This window comes from Tachypleus tridentatus, chromosome 13 (assembly GCF_004210375.1).
Source record: "Tachypleus tridentatus isolate NWPU-2018 chromosome 13, ASM421037v1, whole genome shotgun sequence".
In the NCBI taxonomy this organism is placed as follows: Eukaryota; Metazoa; Arthropoda; class Merostomata; order Xiphosura; family Limulidae; genus Tachypleus; species Tachypleus tridentatus.
Genome location: NC_134837.1, coordinates 47,845,847 through 47,867,151, shown reverse-complemented (window position 1 = coordinate 47,867,151; position 21,305 = coordinate 47,845,847). Strand labels below are relative to the sequence as shown.

Below are 21,305 nucleotides of genomic sequence, written 5' to 3'. Positions count from 1 at the left end.
TTCACTAGCTCTGTTAATATAATTTTTGAAATTTTATGCAGGCATTAAAACAGATTTTACCGAGCGAAAATTATATAGTCTTCCGAGACAAAATATGAACTTGATGCCGTCAATATCTAAACGTATTTTTTTTAGATTTAGAAAAAAATAATTTTAATTTATATTTTTCTAACCAAACATCTTTTGGTTTTTCTCTGAATAAAGTGGACACTTCAGTCAACAACAACAACAAAACAGAAAAATTAATCAAATTGTTTTAAAGGAATTATTTCATGTGATACATATCTTCTAAATAATTATTCGTGATGCATTCTTCGAAATATACTACGACGATACCGCCACCTATGGAGAATTATGAGATACTTGTATAAATTATAGAAGTGTATTGTGAATACTGTTACAAACCAGGCCAAAAAGAAAGAGAATCCTCCTGATTTGTATCTGTATCTTTTAATGAAAAAATATACTAGGAAGCAAAAATAAATAAAAATAAAAGCACTTCTTTGATCAATGTTTTTCAAAATACACTTTATTTCTCTCAAAATATTTTGAGTTTTAATCTAGAAAACCGTTAGTTCTTTAAAAAGACACAAATACTCGAAACAGAACACGTAACTAAGAAAACAGAATACAAATAACACATATATGGTAGTATGGTTTAGAATCCATGTAATTACAAAAACTAAAGTGCAAGATTCAGATTGGTAAGAAATAATAATGCACTAATAAGAAGGTTTTAAAATTAGACAGTAAAATTAAAATGTTTATGTTTCTTAAGTAGATTAAATATTAAAAATCAGAACAAAAAATATTTTTAGGGAACAACCGTGATCTTATACTATCAAAATGATTCAACAGTGATGAAGTTTATCAGCAAATCAAGGTTTTAAACTAAATTCATTCATTAATGCAATAAGCAATCTTTACAACAATGATTATGTATAGTTTTTTTGCCAGGTCACTTACACTGAATTAAAAGGTATTTTCATACCCACACGTTCAATTCCCTCGGTGGACTAAGTAGATAGCCCAATGTGGCTTTGCTATAAGAAAACACACACACACACACATATGTACCTACATACTAGTTTGTTATAACCAAATGACCACTAAACAATGACTAAAGATACTGTACACTAGGAAAATAAAATGAAGTCGTTGTTATCAGTGAACAAATTAGACATAAGATTCCTTTCATCACTCGGGGTGAATCGTGGTTTATAACATGGCAGTAAACTATCTAACTTTTATTTTTACAGTGTTGAAATGATTTATATCATTACCTAGGCTCTGAAAATCTTGTGATAAATATATTTGAACTTTGATTTTATTTTACGATTTACTTTTAATAGGTCAGCAGTCATAAATAAAAGATTTCTTGGTTCAACATCAAAGAACTATTTATTCACTAAGAGAATATACATTAGAAAAAATTAAAGTCATTGATAACTGTGGGTTTATTAGTAGTAGATAAGAACTAGTGTAAAGTCTGCAGCATTTACTACAGTTTTGTGCAACTCCTCTGGAATAGTTATTATTATTATTATTATTCAATATCAAAATAAGGTGCCAAAGAACAAAATTAACATATAGGAAAGCATTCACATCTGTAATGATAAATATACAATTAACCAACACTCTATGATACACATCTGGTAATTGGAGAAATAAAAAAAATCAAAGCAAAATGAAAAGTCAATAACAAATTTTGAATATCTCTAAAAATAATTACCAATTTTATTATGATGGATTGCAAAATCATCCTGTTTCCAAGAAGCAATGTGGTTTTTATATATAATTCAACGTTTGGCCAAGTTTAAAGTATATTGTTGACAATGCTTCAAACTGGTTACAAACTACAACCAAAAAATGTTTAGCATGTATTATATATTCCACATATAGTCTTCTGATATGATTCTGTACAATTCATATTTACAGTTCACACACATCTGGAGTGCCCACACAAAGTTCATAATTTGCAATGAACCTAAAACTACTTCTAATCACTGCATTTGGAATATTTGATATAACAATTATTTTTTTTGTGATTCAGAGTTAGACAAATGTTCTCCAAGTAATGTCAAACTCAAGTGTCACCACATCTTTGATTATGTTGTACATGCTTTCTATTTTACTATGCTGTCACATGAAATAAAACACCTATGTTTTTATGTCTCCATTCATGCAAAAGTTTAATCCTTTGAGTTACAATCAGAGATCAATCATTCATAGCAAGTAGTAAAAGCTTGACTAACAGTGACTGTTTGGAAACTATAATTTCCCATTATCATTCCTGCCATAAATAATTCTGCTTGTATTCAGACACACACTATAATATTTCATATTTGTGACACTGCACATTTAAATCTCCACTGTGGAAAGTATTTAAGGAAGGTTTTTTTTCTTCCTTTATTATCTTGTAAGAAACATTTTTCGTGACTAAAATCTGTATTAAAAATGCAGTTTGTTTTTTATTTTTCTTCCTCAGACTTCATGTATTTCATTATGCATTGTTTTAAGAACCAAACTTTTTCTATGCATGGTCTGGGCAAATAACTTCACATTTTTCAATCTTTGGCCAAGGAACAAGGAGATACTTCATTTTCATACAATTATTTCCCGTACAACTCTGTGATTTCTGGATGTAGGTGTGGAATAACCACTTTCATGGCTTTCAGCATAATGCACTGGTATTTGTGGGATTTTGTCTTCATCAGTCAGAGCATAAGGATTTGGAAGACCATTAACTTCATGATAAGGGGATTCTGGAAGGAACAAACATTCAATAAAGAAGGTAAGAGGAAAAAATTCCATGATTTTTGTGAAAACTATATTTAGATTTTTTGTAACTTGTATAAAATTTTGACAATTATTAAAGTTTATTTAATATCTCATAATACTAGAATATTTCTATCATGATATTGAGATATTTGTCTACAGATATGGAGATAAAAATCATACTCGTGATACATTTTTCCAGGATTTGTGGTACTGTTGTTGTAAAATGATAAAACTAATTATGGTCCATATAAATTAACCATGTTTTGGATTAAAATTTTTGGCTAGTATTTAATTTGTTACAAATAATGTTTGTTAAAATGATCAACTGTTTAGTAAAACACTTACGCATGTACTCTCTATTTCTCATATTCATCATATCTTCACCTAATGGATGATAATCTTCAGGGTAAAAATACCCATTTGATAAACCACCATCATACTGTTGAAAAGCAACCTCTAATGGTATCTCACTTCCAGATTTTAGGCAAAGGTCTGACTGACTATCATTAGGAGATATTTCTTGATCTGGTAAATACATCACATCTAAAGATAATGATAACAGTTACTTTGAAGGAAAAAAGATATTGTTTTCCATATTTAACTATTTCTGCTGACATATGAAAGGCAAAAGAAATGTTTTAGGTGTTTGTAACATTTGACATATTTTAAACACAGAAGGGTAATGCTTACTTTTATCTTAGATGGTTATTCAACATAATTATGATTTGATAAATATGTTCATCAACTGAGAAGAATATTATGACAAGAATGTCTTTTCAAACTTAATTATAACAACTGGAAACTGAGAATGGCTACTATGTGACAACATTATTAAAATATTTCAGAACAAATATACAATTATATTAAAACAAAATACTTACCATGACTCGAAGGAGGTCCACTGTGAAACTGGTTACTAAGGAGACCAATATTACTAACATGACCAGCTGGTAAAGTAGGTGTATACATAGGTGGTTTACTTAGATCATCAAATCCAGTGTCGGGAAGTTTGCTAAGACCCTCTGTGTAGTACGGTTGCGAGATTGTTGGTGGTCTTGCACTAATATTTGGAAAAAAAAGTTTTCATGTCATATAAACATATAGCATTATTAACTTTCATAACTGAATATTGCACTCTTTTAAAATTGTTGCTTAACAATACTGCACCACGAAAACACGTTTCAAATCACAAATATATTTGAAAGGTACTAACATTTGATACACAATTTTTTCCATATGCATAGTCTTATGGCTAACAAATCTGACTAAAGCAGTAACAAAATTTCCTCAAATTTAAATAATGGAAAAGATTCAAATGAGGAATTATTATGTTAAATATACTGATACCTGAAAATCTAACTTGTAAGAAAATTTAGTTAATATAAATAATAGGTAGTGTCAAAATCAATTCCAGATCTTAAGTAATTACTACTTTGCTTTTCTTCAAATAATTGTGTAAAGCTTATTTACCTTCCTGTTTCCATCTTATTTTTCTGTGCTGAAATACAAGGAATAGAAAGAACTATGTTTAGAATATTGCAGTGCTTGTTTAGATTGCAAAAATATTAACAATTTGTTAAGTTTCAAGAAATAAACTGCCTTACACAAGGAATTTAAAGAACTATGTTTAGAATATTGAACTGCTTATTTATATAGCAAATTAATTAAAAATTTGTTAAGTTTCAAGAAATAAACTGCTTTATACATTAAACTACTATGTCAAAAGTTTTTATTCAACTTCACTATAACATCCCAGTTATTACACACAAACCCCCAAATTATTAATTTGTTTGTTTCACTAAGCAAATGTGGATGAAATCACATATTTTACATTCAAAATAAATAGAGGACACAAGTACTAGTTAATATAACAGGATTAAAAATAGTAATGTTTACATATATCAGTGATAAACAAGTTACTAGGAGCCCTGAGTCCAACAGAGCCATGGGATACAAGCACCTTCGTACAGAAACAGCTTAGAATACTCAGTGGCATAGTTGGCTTTAGACACAAAGGTCTATGGCTACATGTAGCTTTTCAATTCGTTTTTTTTTTCTTAAATACTATAAGATTTATATTCTAAATGCTCACGCTCAACATATCAGACCTACACATCATTTCTTTCTTCGCTACATTCCTAAATGTACTTTATAAAGATTATAGACCCCATCAAAAATTTTAATATCAATAAAACGTACATTTTGATTTCATATAGCATACTTCCTTTGCAATGGAAGTTTTTGTTTCAGGCTAAAATTGAAATGTGGTTATCATTAGCAAAATAGAATCTTACTGTGACTGTAGGTATGGGTAATATAGCATATGTTAATAACCACAAGTACATTTTTTTAATTTTTAGATGTGTTTACTTGTTCATTTCTTGAAGCACAAAGCAGAAAATGTACTAGTTATCTTGCATTTTTCAAAACATGTGAATCTCAAAGTTGAGCATTATAAGCTATCAAAATTATTGCTGATCTGCCACTCAACTGTTCTCTGCAAATAGTGAACTAATTTCTGTACCATTCTAAAATCTCACTCTTTATTAACTTTTTATACTCTTTGTATTTTTAAGAGTTAATTTGTTAACATTATACAATATGTATTCCACAGTGTAGACAAAAAATACAGGGTGTTCTAAAAAATGTATACACACTTTGAATGATTATAGCTCACTCAAACTTTTTTTTACAGGTACAACTGAGTTGAAATAATGGCAGAAGCAAGACTAAACTGTGAAAAAAGAAAATTTATCTACAAGTGCTACTGAAAGTGTGAGAATGGAGCTGAAGTGCAAAGATGGTTTAGAAGGGAGTTTCAAACAGATCCACCAATGCGACTCACAATTCCTCGCATCAGAGATAAGTTTGTAACAAATGGAACTGTTCAAGACGTCCATGAAGGTTGTTCTGGAAGACCGTGGTCATCCACCACTCCCACACAAGAAGCAGAGCTGTTGGAAAGTCTTCACTGATCTTCAAGAAAATCTGTTTGGCAAAAAGCCTGTGAGACAGGAATCCCAAAATTAAGCGTCCATCGCATGTTGAAGTGCATTCATTGGAAAAGTTTTATTCCTGCATTAGTCCACACCTTCAATAAAGATGATCCTGACCAAATAATTGAATTTTGTGAGTGGTACTTGACAAAATCTGCAGAGCAGGCATTTTCCAAACAAGATTTTGATGTAGTAATGAGGCCACATTTAAGTTAAAAAAATGGTTCAGTTAATCACCACAATTGCACCTACTGGGCACCTCAGGATCTGAATGTTACAGTTGAACATCACATAAACTTAACAGGTGTTACAGTGTGGTGTGGATTATCAGCATTTGGCATAACTGGACCATTATTTTTCAAAAACACAGTCATTGGTCTCGTTTATCTAAACTTGCTGCAAGAATCTGTCATGACATGCATTCAAGAACAATTTGTAGATGAGGAGTTTTATTTCCAGCAAGATGGAGCACCTTCCCACTACCATCATAATGTGAGGGCCTATATTGACGAAAATTTGCCGAACAGATGGATTAGGTAAAGAAGTAGCACTGAATTTCCCCATGTTCACCAGACCTCACACATCTGTTTTTTTTTTTTTTTTACGGGTATACATCAAAGATAAGGTTTATAGCACACCTACAACAATCAATAAGCTGAGAGAAGCAACTGAAAGGGAATGCATCTAAATACCAAATGAAATGATTTGTGAAGTTTGCAATTCCATCTGTTCCGTTATCAGCAGTGCCTTGATCAGAACGTTCATCAGTTTGAACATCTGCAAAAACTCAAAAGATTCTACACTTGTCTTCTTAAACTTGGATTATAAAACCTAGATATATCTTAATAAATATTGTATTTATAATCATTCAAAGTGTGTATACATTTTTTGGGACACCCTGTATAAATACCAGAAAAATACAAACATGAAGTTTTATTACATATAATATTCTAGAGAGGTATTAATATATAGATAAATTAAAGATAATTAAATTATTCAGGTATATTATATTAGTGAACTTGCGAGAAGTTAGAAGTCCAGTAATAAATATTTGTAAAATAAAATAAAGTTTATATCTGAAACACAGCAAATCTGTTTATTTTTTCTAACTTCTCACCTGATTTAGAAATTTTCTTTGAGCAACAGCAAATAACAATTATGATTATTGTCACAAGGATAAAAATGCTGGCAGAGACAGCAACAATTATAATGATATTTCTAGTTGAGAGAGGTGGGCCATTACCAATGGCTTGTGCAGTTCCTTCTGAAAATATAAACACAAAATACTCTTTTAAATTTGTTTTAATACAACTTAAATTCTTTTAAAAAACTTTTGTTTACATTACAAGCAATGAAAAGACTTTTATATGCAAAAATGGCTCGTTTGGGTTGAGAAAATATTTTACATAGAAGAGCGAACAACGTTTCGACCTTCTTCGGTCATCGTCAGGTTCACAAAGAAAGAGGTAACTGACCGGAAGCTGACCACATGTTTGAAAGGGGTTGTGTAACTGAGTGTCGAAATGTAGAGGCGGTGTTAGATGTTTGAATATATAATTTTATTTATTTTATTATATTAATATAGGTATAAAGGCATTCCTTTATATTGGTTTATTTTGGGTTTAAGTTGTTGTATAAGTAAGGCTTCTTTAATTTTGCGTTTGTTTATGTTTGTTTCTTTATTTAGTATTTGAGTGTTTTCTATGGTTATGTTGTGTTTATTTGACTTGCAGTGTTCGAAAACATGTGAAGGTGACTTTTTATGTTCTTTGAATCTGGTTTCCATTTTCTACTTGTTTCTCAATATAGAAGTCGTGGCAGTTATCACATTGTATTTGATAAATAATGTTGGTGTGGTGTTTGTCAGTGTAGTTTTACATAGTATAGATCTCAGTTTTGTGCCTGGTTTTGAATAAATTTGGTATTAACTGGAATGTCATATTTTGTTACTACTTTTGCCAAATGTTGGTTATTTGTTTGCTGATGTCAGGAATATATGGTATACAGCAGTATATGGTTTCGTGGTTTTTTGATTCGTGAGCTGTATTTACTTTAGTTGGTTGATTTTGCTTTCTATCTAGGTGTGTGCGTATAATGTTTTCTACGGTTTGTGGAGGAAACTTATTGATGTTGATGAAGTATTGTTTTATTTTGTCTAATTCATCGTTAATTTTATCTGGTGAGCATAGTTTTATGGCTGTGTTTATTTGGTTTCTTAGTATGTTGAGTTTTTGTTTTGTTTCATGTGCTGAGTCCCAAGGAATGTATAGTCCAGTATGGGTGATTTTTCGGTGGATTTCTGTTTTGAATTGTGTGTCAGTTCTTGTAATTTTGAGGTTAAGAAATGATATTTGATTGCTTTCTTCCTGTTCACATGTGAAGTTAATGTTGGGATGTATAGAGTTAATGTGATTGAAAAAATTAAGTGTGTGTTCTGTAGATTTGAATCCCATAACCATGTCATCTACATATCTGTACCAGTATAGTGGTGGATGTAATGCTGTGTTAATTGCTTGTGTTTCAACTTGTGTCATAAAAATATTGGCTAGAACTGGTGATACTGGGTTGCTCATGCTTAGGCCATTTGTTTGTATATAGTTTTGGTTGTTGAACATGACGTTTGTCTTTATCGTGGTGAATTCTATGAGGGTTGCTAACTGGTTACTGGAAATTTCTATAGTTGGGTTAGGGTCTCGGATATAGAGTTCTAAGGCTATCTTGCAGGCTTCAGTGGTTGGAACTTCTGTAAAGAGGGATATAACATCGAAACTGGCCATTAAGGCTTTATGATTAAGTTGATTTAGATTAGACTTGAAATTAAAAGAGTCTTTGATGAATGAGCTGGCTGATGTTACATATTTGGAGAATGCCCATGCTATGTATTTACCAAGATTGTAATTAAACGATTCATATATGGACATTATTGGTCGTAATGGACAATCTGGTTTATGAGGTTTGGGGATGCCGTATATTTGCGGTGTACATGAGTCGGTTTTACGTAGGTAGGAATAAAGTGTTTGTGAAATTGTGTTGGCTTTTTTCATTTGTAGTAGTAATTTGTTCAGTTGCATCTCGTGTGTCTTTGTTGGAGACACCAGATTGTCCATTATGACCAATAATGTCCACATATGAATCATTTAATTACAATCTTGGTAAATACATAGCATGGGCATTCTCCAAATATGTAACATCAGCCAGCTCATTCATCAAAGACTCTTTTAATTTCAAGTCTAATCTAAATCAACTTAATCATAAAGCCTTAATGGCCAGTTTACAATCAACAACCAAAGCAGAAATCTGCTGAAAAAAAGCATCAAATCACAGCTTGTTTCATTAAACTGTTTATATGATGCCAATGTAATAATACAATACTTTCAAGATCAACAAAGCACATGCACAGAAATAAACTGAGTTGACTACTGCTCTGAGAATGTCATGTGGAACTTAACAGCTTATGTTCCCTACAGTGTTTACAATGTGAATTCTCCAGAGTAATAAGATTGCACTTTGGATCTGTGAAAACACTTATTACAGTATATGGTTTGAAGTCAATCCAATAAACATTTGCAAATGTTTGAATACTGATCATTCTCCTGGGCTGTTTGGAGTTTAGCAGTATATTATATAGGTATACAAAGATAACTGCTCATTTTATTGAATGCCCATATAGAGAATGAGACTAAAGATGTTGCTCCTAATCTGGAATATTGAGAAGTCAATTATTGCAAGATCTATTTAGTTACACATAGTAGAAAAAGAAGGAGACTGAAAAGGTCTACACTTAATAGTATGGTGCCCATTAATTGAGGTTCTATTGTAGGTTTACAATAAGGTTAAGGTTCTGTTTATTGAAGTGTGAAAAAAACTTACCAATGAAAGGCTCTGCTAACTTCTCATCCCCACACCAGGATTCATTACTCTGCAGACATAAAATAACTCTAACATCACTAAAGCCATCTTGTGGTGGTCTTAGGTACACAACTGACTTCTTCTGCTCAACTTTAAGTAATTCTTGTTGTCGCCACTTATCTGTTTCTTGAACTCTAGCCTCAATCTAATAGAAGAATAATTATAAATCCTTCATTTTTAAAAACAACCATTCATTTTCTCTCAAAATGTTTTCTTTGTGACACCGAGTTTTATACCATACTATCAATAACAATTTCCTATAATTTAAAATGCTCACTATAGTAACTTTACATATTCATATAATTTAAAATATCTATGATAACAAGAAATATAAGCAAATCATTTACATGTTAAAACAAAAAGAATACTGTGTATTTTTTTATCCTTACTTAAATTTTCTCATTTAATAAATTAAAAACCATATAATACATATTTTGATCCATGTGAAATGTTTGTTTTAAAAAGATAAGTCATACATAAAAACTACAAAAATTTAAGATTATATGGATATTTGTGAAACTAATTTAAATCTTAAATAAAGTGAATAAATTTTGATCATAATATAGGACAAAGCTGATGACCCAGATAACAGGTAGGATAGGCCACATCAATAATTTGGTCAGCTTTGCCCTACATTATGAACAAAACCACTTCATTTTACTGTTGATTTAAAATATTTTCAAATAAAAATATATTTCACATGGATTAAAATATGTATTATTCTTAATTTATGAAATTGGAAAGCTTAAAAAAAGCCTAAAATAATATTATTTTATAGATTATCTTAAGAATAGAAAAAAAGAAAAAACAATATTACAAGTGCTATTTACCTTGGCAACCAGTTTAAGCATTTTAGAATCCACAATGAAAGAGAGTGAGGAAGTGTCTCTGTTGTATTGAGCATCGGTTGCACGAGGCATATCTGAAATAAAATAAAAAAATATTATAAATTGTTTTTTTCTATCTCTGGCAAAAATGACTACTTAACAGATTTTGTTTCATTTTGCTTTTCCTGATCAAAGCAAACTACCGAAATAGACCAGAAATAGAGTATAAACTAGTAATTTATACTGCTAATTTAATACATCAGTACAGCTATTACAATGTAGTATCAAAAAACAATAACCTCTAATGATTAAAATGCAATGATCATCAGGTGGGCACACTTTCAATTAGGAATATATTTGGCCGTAATCTAGCTATGTCCACTGTGGGGTATATTTTTCCATAGTTAGCTACTTTACCACATTTACACAATAAATACTACTTATTTCCACTTTGAAAGTATCAAAAAAGATAAAAGAAAGTGATATCTTACCTTTTATGTTAACTGTAAAAGAGAGAAAAAAATAATACAATTGAGAATAAAGTATGTAACAGAAGACTAAAATAAACACAAATATATGGTTATAAAAACACACGCATCATCTTATTTTGGAAATTTACAAACTGTAGAAGAAAAAAAAAGATTGTCATGTCACAAATCCAGTAAACTAACTTAATATTTACAAAATAATTATATATATATATTTAAAAAAAATGAGCAATAAAATAAAAACATTTATATTAATATGGAGGAAAATTATGGTTAATTATACACAGGGGCATACCTAAAGTATATGGCACCTGAAATGGATCCTTTCTTTGGATCCTTCACTAAATAATTTTATAAAATTTAAGCACAGAGAAAAATATATTACGTTTTCAAGTAGTTTTTAAACAGTACAGTACTGTCCTAAGCAAACTGGAAATAAGAAAAATGCATGACATTAAAAATTCAGTGAACAGGTAATACTACACTTTATTATATACAAAAAAACACTGTAAATCTAGTCTCAACCCTAAGCCCATTCTTCAGAGATAAATGAGATAAATAGAGTATTCATAGTCTCTGCTTTTGAGCCTTAATTTCTGCAAATTGGTTAATGAATGACCTTATCAAAATTTACCTCCTTTGCATTTTCATGTTCAAATGAAAGTAAAGCCAGATTGTCATTCTTGTCTGACTCCTGGTCAAGTGAAAGGAATTTTTATCAATTCCAATTTGAAAATAACTTCTTTCATGTAAACCAATAAATACACAGACAGTCAAAAAGAATCTCAAACACAGTGATAACCTTGAAAGAGAGTCACAAAAATCCCATTTCACAATAAACTCCAAAACTGCAATACTGTCTGTTTTTTGCCTCTTCAACACTGATTTTGGCAGCTTTAAAATACATCTGAAGTTGTCCAGCTTCCAAGCTAATATCTTCATCAGAGAATTCATTGAAATCCAAGTCAAGTTTGGAATACACTTCCAAAGCTTTTCTTCTGTTGTAACCAACACTACCAAAGTGTCTGACTGAATAACAGCAAAGATTGGCAGAATTTGATCCATTTCCTTAGAATGAATCTCCAATTCTTGAAGAAAGCAATTAAAACATTTAAATTTAGCCCTTTTTACTTCCTCTGGCAACGTGAGGCCACCATCCTTTGCTAACTCTCCTGACATCCTTTTTAGAGCTTCACTCTCCTTCTTCTCTCTATAGATATGTCTATTTCCTCACACTTTGTACTTGCATAATGAATGGCCCTCTCCAGAATTTCATTGTGCTAGTCTTCAAGCAACAGTTTTAGAGCTTGGAGATTCACAATGCACTTTTCAAAACTGATTACAAATACTTTTGTGTCAGATTAATTTCTTCAAGAACTCATATCAAAAAGAAAGATAATTCAAAAAAAGTGAAAAAGACTTGAGATGTCAGTTGCACCAGCTGGCTATGCTCAACAAACTAATGACTAAAACATCAACAAATGTTTACCTTTCAATGTAATTTTTATCAAATATTTAATTTGTTGTTTGTAAATTTTGTATTGCCAATAAAAATGAAAATTTAATTTACAAAGAAATTAACATTAAGCTGTTGTAATAGTTTGAACACTTTTATTTTTTTTTCTTTCTTTGGCAGAGGTTTCATTTGGTTTGAAAATTTGTATTTGAACTCTCCTAATGGCACCCCCTTCTGGTTGTTAACTGGGGCAGACTGACCCCTTTGCACCCACATTAGTATGCTACTGATTATACACATGATACAAAATCTTGTAAAAAATTATACAAAAATAAAAATATATATTATTTGTAATATAACAAATTATTTATTATATATCTAACTAATTTGATGTCACAATTTGAATCTTAAACCTTTCATAAATGAATCTTAGTCAAAATTGAGTTATAACAGTTACATAAATGTATGAAGTGAAATAGTTCTATATAGGAAAAGTTATTATACCAATAATAAGCAGATGACAAATGTAAAAACTTACCTTTAGTGTTAACTGAAATTTCATCAGAATAAGGGCTGTATCCACGTGGATTTACTGCCATTACTTTAAAATTATATTCTGTCTTTGACTGTAAGCCTACAAGTAGACAAAGTATATAAATATATATGTACAATTACAATGCTTAGCTCTGAAAATAACACAGACAAAAAATTGATATACCAATATTCAAGATGCAATGCTGCTAAAACAAGAACTGCACTCAGTTCTTTGTACATTACAAAAAAGACAATTAATGCTATTATTCAAAAATAAAATTAATTTTAACAGTAGATGAGTATTACTTTTATTAATTACAACATTTTGATCAATAGCAGATTACTTACTAAACATTAATTCTTTTATTCATTTCAAAGAGGTCTTGTTGAATTGGAGTGCCCGTGATTCTGACTGGTTTAATAGTTCAAAATTATATTTGAATCCTAGGAGTCTTTGACTAGCCTGTTCAACTCAGGGAAACATAGAGTGCTGATAACTTTAAATTCCAATTACAGATTTGACTGTATATTTAGATGCATGTTTAAGGATGGATTATTTTTTTCTTTTATTTTCTTAATGAATAATATAAGTGATAAGTTACTTTTAAATAGAAATTTTAAAAGTTAGGCAACATTTAAGCCAGTAAATAAATGTAGAAGCCAATGAGATTCAAACGTTTTAAATACAGACCAATTTAAAATTATGATTCAATTACTTTATGCATAGAAATAATGTACAAAAAATATAAAGTGCACTTCCAAGATTATTTTTTAATACAAATGACTAAAGATGGGAATTTGACGTCTTATATGATATTTAATTATAAGTGTAATGAAAACAGACATAATAATTTGAAGTATTTCATATTTCTAACAGAAATTATTTCAGTTTAAACTTAAAAAAATTGCCAAGATAGAAATGTTATGCAGCAAATAAAATTAGTAGACCCTTAATTAATTCACTGACCTGTGATTTGACAAGGATTGTGACTTCGGCACGACTCATTTTTTGTCTGCATGGTTTCGAGATTTATGTACGTGACAAGAAACTCTGTGTTAGAAAATCCTCCATTAAAACCTTCAGACCATTGCAAAGTAACTCTATCAAAGTTTATGTCCACAACTTCTAGCATAGAGGGTCTATCTGGAGCACCTGAAAGGGACATGACATATATGTACATTTGCAGCATTTGCACTTAAAAAAAGAGACATTCCTTTTTAGAGCAAAATATTGGCCATTAAAGAAATTAGGTGATTTTATTAGAAAAATTTGAATAAGACAATTCTGCAAGTTTCAAGTGTATTAACAAAAGTGCAACATCGAATTTGTGACGAAATTTAGTTTATTTGGCTTAGGTTTTGGTACTTCTATACAATGTCACTTAATTGTTTACACTTAGACGTTATGCATATACCACCAGGTACATAGCACAAATGCCAACAGAAAATAACTTTTCTTCTTCTCATTACATGACGGATTAAAAAAATTAATCAAAATATTATTTTCCTTATATCATTAATGTATTAGTTTTAGTCCTTACATTAACATTTCAGTCCTCACATAAAACAATTTCTACTTGCACATACTCTTTGTTACTAGTTTTATAATTGTTTTTTCGTCATCTCCAACTTGATTCCATGCTCGACATGTGTAGTCTCCAAAATCAGATGCCCTGATATCTTTAATGGAGAGAATTCCAACGTAGATGTCATCTCCAAGATCTGTGACATTGGTAGAGTAGCTACCGTAATTATCCACAATTCTTCCTTTAAAGAACCATTCAAAACTAGGTAATGGGTAAGCTTGCATTTTACATTGCAAAATAGCTGTCTCACTAACATCAAACGCAACTCTGTTGTACGTGTGACGAACAATAGGTGAATCTGAAAATAAAGAATTTTCTTCCATCATAATTTGATCATAATAAATAAAACCGAGCAGAGTGAAATGCTTTTTCTGTAATGATGTTATAATAATAAAAAAATCAAGTTCTTAATAAGCACTAATTTGACTGTGTTAATCTATGAATAAAGTGTGATTTTAATCTTAATATAAGAAGCTGCCTCAAATTTATTAAAATATACCAAGCAAAAATATATCTCACGTTTAATTCTTAAATTCATTTCCGATCTAACTGGTTCTTCAACGCCATTTTTGAACACACAGCTATAGTGCCCTCTATCAGTGGGTGAAAGAGAAGTTCTCCTTTTCTGTGGACCATCAAAGTAGAGAGTACTCTGCACAGAAAATGCATCATTATCTTCAAGACGACTTGTTGTGTCGACGCGGAAAAAATCACTATTGTCAGTAATTTCTTTCCCGTTTCGAAGCCATCTGACAAGTGGTTTTGGTTTACCTCGAGCTTTACATGTAATACTAAAACCTTCGTCACCATCTTCCATGACAACTTGCGGGCGTAACGAAAGTAGGATTGACGGTGGTTCTGTAATCAGTAACAGATATTTTCTATAGGTCGCAATAGCTGTAATCTCTAAATACGTTGAAATTATACTTATTATAATAAAAAATTCATTAAGCAAAAGCTTTTGGTTGTGCCGAATTGAACAGTTTTCACTAATAGTAATTTTATAGATGAGGGCGTTAACAGCAACAACGAAAACACTTTTATTGGATTAGCTACATCATCCTTGCTGAAAATTTACTTGCATATATCATCTTTAAAAATAATAAATTATTATAGATTTCATTATTCTACAAATATTTGGTTATATGAAATTTAGTAAAACAATCGGAAAACTTAGAGAAATTGAAACCGATGTCATTCATTGTTAATATCAAAACTTTTTTTTTCTAATTGATTGCTGTTTAGCATCAGATGAAGACAATTATATCTTCTAAAAATGACATACAGTATCAAGTAACACTAATCATGATTTGACATTACATACAAAAAAGTCTACCAGTAAATACACTGTAAGTTTATGAACTCACAATGCTTAATCCATGTTCGATTTCCCGTAGTGAAAAGGAAGCAAAATAATTTATAGTGTAACCTTGTGATAAAACAAACTGACATAAAATAAAAATATAATTAAACTAATAAACATCCCATACCATCTTTAATTTAGACGATTGATATTCAAATTTTTTATTTCTGGATTAACTGATGGAGTGAGTGTGAACACTTAAATAAGATTGTCGAACTATCAAAATATACTGCTACTGTATTCGATTCACCTTAATACAACATAATTTGATGTCAAATGCGGTGCTGAAGCAGTATAGTAATTTCACTAACCTTGCACTGTAAGATATACTGAAGATGGCATTCCAAGACCCAAACTGTTTTCAGCTTGACAGAAATATTCTCCTTCATGGCTGATATGAACAGGAAGGATTGTGTAGTTAACACTTCTCCCTAGAACTACATTTTCTTGTCCTGCTCGCCACCATCGGAATTCAGGCTGAGGCCAGCCTTCTGGGTTAGCAACACAAGAGAGAGTAAAGGGTGTACCAGATGTGGCCACGGGATTAATCGGGAAGATTGTTGCAATACCAGGTTTGTCTGAAAAATGGATAGTAAAGGTTTCAATAAAATCAAATAAACTACAATAATTTTCCCTTATTGAAACAATAGTTAATTATTAATTAGTTACATGCATACTAAAAATAAAGGGATAAACAACAGTAGATAAAATAAATTGACTTAAAAGAATTATTTACTTACGCTTGATCACAATTTGGACAATACCACTACTAGACATTTCTTTCTGTGTAATGGACCCGGATGGTCTTAGCATATTAGATGCTTTACAAGCATATTTTCCTGTGTCGTGAATTGTAACTCTAATTAGTCGCAAGATGTCGCCAGTTTGTCTAAAGAAAGCGTCGTCCACTTTTAGCCACTGTACGGAATGGGGTGTAGGATTCGAATCAACCTTGCAAGCAACAGTTACCGATTCTCCCAGTTTTGCTTCTCGTAAAGGCTCAACTGTGACTTTAGGTCCATCTAAAAATAAAATTGTTATTCGATATTGTTTATTAGTATACTAACACCAGTTTCTGAGTTAGTGTTTTGCACATCATGAATGTTATTTTTTCTTTTACATAAAGAAGTAATTGCAGACAACTTGGGTATCTCTACTTTTGATTTTTTTTAATGAGACTGAATATTGCAGCTCATTTTTAAACACAGTATGTTAATAATATATTTGAAATATTTAAGAAAAATGGGAGAGAAAACCCTTTAACTCTTTGTAATATTAGTTTTTCTTATAAATACAATAGACACACCTGGAACATTTTTATAAACATTTCTATCAGTTATTATAGGATTCATATTTATTGACAAATATTTGGAGCACTCGCCCTTCGTCTGGGTCATATGTCAAATAACAGTTGCTCTTGGTTTTATGTCAAAAATCCCATTACTAACATTAACAAAAAAAAAAAAAGCTGGTAGGCACATAAAGCTTACAAATATTAACAAAAAAAGACAAATCAAGTACGGCTACATCCTCAACCTTATGGTGAATGAAGAACACAAGGTATAAGTTTATAATAATAATAATAAAATGTGGACAGTTTTATATGTCGAAATAACAAAATGATTTGAAAACAAATTAATTGTTATGTTATTGTAATTGCTACTATTTCGTAAGTACAAAAAATTATTTTATATTACCACTATAACAGGAAATAGAAATAACAGAAACTTTTAATATACAAAATCACCCCTATAATTGTCTGTAACACAAGATTTGATTAATCCACGAATCCAAGATGTGAAATACTGAAAGTGTGCTCTGCTCAACACAATATTATTCTTATTTATTTTCACCTAATTTTATTTTATTGTTTTATATAAATAACATGGCCAAGCGTGTTAAGGCGTGCGACTCGTAATCTGAGGGTCGCGGGTTCGCATCCCCGTCGCGCCAAACATGCTCGCCCTTTCAGCCGTGGGAGCGTTATAATGTTACGGTCAATCCCACTATTCGTTGGTAAAAGAGTAGCCCAAGAGTTGGCGGTGGGTGTTGATGACTAGCTGCCTTCCCTCTAGTCTTACACTGCTAAATTAGGGACGGCTAGCACAGATAGCCCTCGAGTAGCTTTGTGCGAAATTCAAAAACAAACAAACAAATTATATAAATAAATGCTTTTTATAATCTCCAGAACGTATTCATCTGCTTCGGACTCATTCTACAATAGATATATAACTCTTTATTGTGGATTAGTTCTTTCTCTTCCTCAATTATTAATGTATAGAAAGAACTGTATAATTCTAGTACGACATATTGTGTTAAGGGAGTTCCATAAAATCATTAGCACTATACTAAATCAAAGTAAATTTCAGATTTTTATCAAAAAGTTAAACCTATTATTTTAAGTTAATTTGTGGTCAACTTTATAATCTCCTTGTTCGTTTTCTACTCCAAGTTCTTTACATATTTTATTTTTTAATATCAATAAAAAAAAGATATTTTTTTCTTTTAATGCTTTTAAGTGAGCAGTCATTTTATGCAAGATGAAGTTAAATGAATAATTCGAGCTGCTTTAATTAACTTGGCTAATAACATAGATAAACAATAACAGTTTGTTTTAATTTAACTGAAAATACTCACAAAGTACTGAGAGTTCTAATATAGCCTCACTGCTCAGGCCTAAACCGTTGTCAACGCTGCAAACGTACTGTCCACTATCTTCGTGTGTAACAGCTGTTATGGTGTGGTTTGGAGAAGTTGACAACAGTTGATCATTTTTCATCCATTTGATAGACCGGACGGGGGGATTGGCAACAGCAGAACATGTCAAATGTGCATCTTGACCCGTCAGAATATTCAGGGGATTATAAGGTCCTACAGTTACTCGTGGTGCGTCTGAAATAAATGAAGATGTTATCAAAGATGAAACGTTTTGTAATATCATATGAAGAATAAAAAAGTCACATTGTAAAACGTTTTCTTTAAACCTCTGTGTGCTCAAATACTAAAAGTGCATTTACATGTAAACATCAATTTATTCATCTCGACTCTTAATGTGTTGTAGGGAAAAATATTAAAAGTTTGATACTATTGGTGATAAAAAAAACTAATAAGAACGTACAGTGAACACTAAGTTTGACTGTAGCCATCATCTCTTGTTCCTCTCGGATTGCTCGATTCCACACTGTACACCGGTAGGTGATGCCATCATCGTCCATTCCAGGATTAATGGTCAGTACGTTTATTGTAGGTTTATCCCGTGACTCGCCGTTTTTAACTTGTCCATGTACAAGAACACCCTCACGATGCCATTGAATCACGGGATCAGGAGATCCACCTCGACTGGAACAGGTTAAATCAAATGGTTCTCCTTCCCGGGCGGAGGGATTGTTAGGTTCCACAATTGGAGGACCTGGAGGAACTATAAATAATCTTTTTTTTTATATAACCTGTAGAAATACGTTTTATTGGAATGTAATTTTGTGACTACTTCTATAACAATTTTTTGTCATTTTGTTCAGTTATTATACTTTCATATAAAATTACTCTCCCAACGGAAAGTTTGCAGGTTTATAATGCAAAAATAATAATTTCTATACGTGTAGTGGATATGGCACAGATATCCTATTGGGTAGCTTTGTGCTTAACAACAAACTAAAAGAAAAAGGCCTGGGATGGACAGGTGGTTAAGGCATTCGACTCGTAATTCGCGGGTTCGCATCCCCGTCGCGCCAACCATGCTCGTTCTTTCAGCAGTGGGTATGTTATAATGTGACGGTCAGTCCCATTATTCGTTGTTAAAAGAGTAGCCCAAGAGTTAGCGGCAGGTGGTGATGGCTAGCTGCCTTTCCTCTAGTCTTACACTGTTAAATTAGGTACGGCTAGCGCAGATAGCACCATCGTGTATCTTTGCGCGAAATTTATAAAAATAAACAATATAAAAAATAGTTTTAAGACAGCTATGCTCCGACACTAGCATAAAAATGAATACTTTCCTGTGTGTTTGATTTCCACAAGATCACGCATCACATTTTGAGGACATCAGTTAGAGAAGATCAAATGGGTGCTGTTGGGTAGCTACCTTTCCTTTAGTACATCAGTTCAAATGTAAGGAAGTCTACGACCAGGTAGTCTTAAGCGTAATTTTGCGTGAATTTGTACAAAGTCAACAACTGATATTTTAATGATAGCGTCTTCGTTATTGTTGGCTGAAACCAATCTTGTATGTTGCTGATTCAACATTTATGAAGATATCTATAAATAGTAAATAACAATGACAAAAACAAATAGCACCCTCTAGACACAAAAATACCAGATCCTAAAATGGGCAGCAAAATTCACTCGGAACGATATTTATTACACGTTTTATTGGTTGTGTATCTTGGTTGTAATCATTCTGTTACGCAAAATCAGACTTGCAAACATCCCATCCTCAGTCTTTCATGCAAAGCAATGTACTAAATTTACTAGTATTGTTGTATACTTTCACTTGCGCATACGCTTCAGAAATGAATGATACATTATTCATAAAACTGTGGGTCACATAAACCCAGTCTTAAATAATTCATGATATATGCAGTTAGATAACGTATATTAAGGCCAATTTCCTTTTTATTTTCCAAAGAAATTATCGTATATACTCATAGAGATCTGGTTGACTTTAGTTTTTAAACTCGTATATTTATTCATCAAGGTAAAGTCTGAGTTAGCAGATAAATACGTTGAATATATTTTGAACAAGTGCGTACTTCGCTGGTAGCAGCCGTAGTTATATCAAGACAATATGATTCGTGACACAAGCTGCTTACATGAACATATAATTAACAGATATTTATCTATTTTGTTTTTACAGAGATTTTCTTATGTGAACATTATGAAGGTTTATTTTCTAAACAAAAATGGGAAGTCAGTTTTTGGAGTTTTAGGTCAATGATTAAAAGCCCTTCATGCCTGATGTGCCTTTAATTATATTAATAAACTGTTTCGAAAAATGCCCATTTGAATGCAGTAACGTATTATAAGCATTCTGAAAACTCCAGTAAGTGTTGAATACAGAGCATGAACGATTGTAAAGTTAAAGCTAAATATATAACACGTAAGTGCGCATAGAAATTTAGAGCTGTAAACGTAAAACCTGGTCCCAAGATGGCCAGGTGGTTAAGGCACTCGACTCATAATCTGAAGGTCCCGGGTTCAAATCCTTCTCCCACCAAACATGGTCTCCCTTTCCGTCGTGGGGTCCTTATAATGTTACGGTCAATCTTACTATTCGTTGGTAAAAGAATATCCCAAAAGTTGGCAGTGGGTAGTGAAGACTAGTTGTCTTCCCTCTAGTATTACACTGCTAAATTAGGGGCGGATAACGCAG

General features: G+C 31.5%; 1 protein-coding gene across 2 annotated transcripts in view; it reads right to left on the bottom strand.

Annotated features, from left to right (window-relative positions):
* Positions 1-513: 513 nt before the first annotated feature.
* LOC143237071 (cell adhesion molecule Dscam1-like) overlaps positions 514-21,305 on the bottom strand; it is a 67,860-nt gene continuing 47,068 nt past the window's right edge. Inside the window, exons 3-18 of one of the 2 annotated variants that reach the window (XM_076475911.1) lie at positions 19,059-19,358; positions 18,578-18,832; positions 16,681-16,962; positions 16,252-16,518; positions 15,097-15,435; positions 14,579-14,875; positions 13,959-14,144; positions 12,996-13,091; positions 11,005-11,016; positions 10,517-10,608; positions 9,648-9,831; positions 6,895-7,041; positions 4,252-4,279; positions 3,663-3,841; positions 3,127-3,324; positions 514-2,765 (exon numbers count right to left, since the gene is read on the bottom strand). In XM_076475911.1, coding sequence (XP_076332026.1) covers positions 2,605-2,765; positions 3,127-3,324; positions 3,663-3,841; positions 4,252-4,279; positions 6,895-7,041; positions 9,648-9,831; positions 10,517-10,608; positions 11,005-11,016; positions 12,996-13,091; positions 13,959-14,144; positions 14,579-14,875; positions 15,097-15,435; positions 16,252-16,518; positions 16,681-16,962; positions 18,578-18,832; positions 19,059-19,358 — 3,023 coding nt within the window. In that variant the 3' untranslated portion in view covers positions 514-2,604. The remainder of the gene's footprint in view (positions 2,766-3,126; positions 3,325-3,662; positions 3,842-4,251; positions 4,280-6,894; positions 7,042-9,647; positions 9,832-10,516; positions 10,609-11,004; positions 11,017-12,995; positions 13,092-13,958; positions 14,145-14,578; positions 14,876-15,096; positions 15,436-16,251; positions 16,519-16,680; positions 16,963-18,577; positions 18,833-19,058; positions 19,359-21,305) is intronic. The other variant, XM_076475912.1, reaches the window with a different exon arrangement.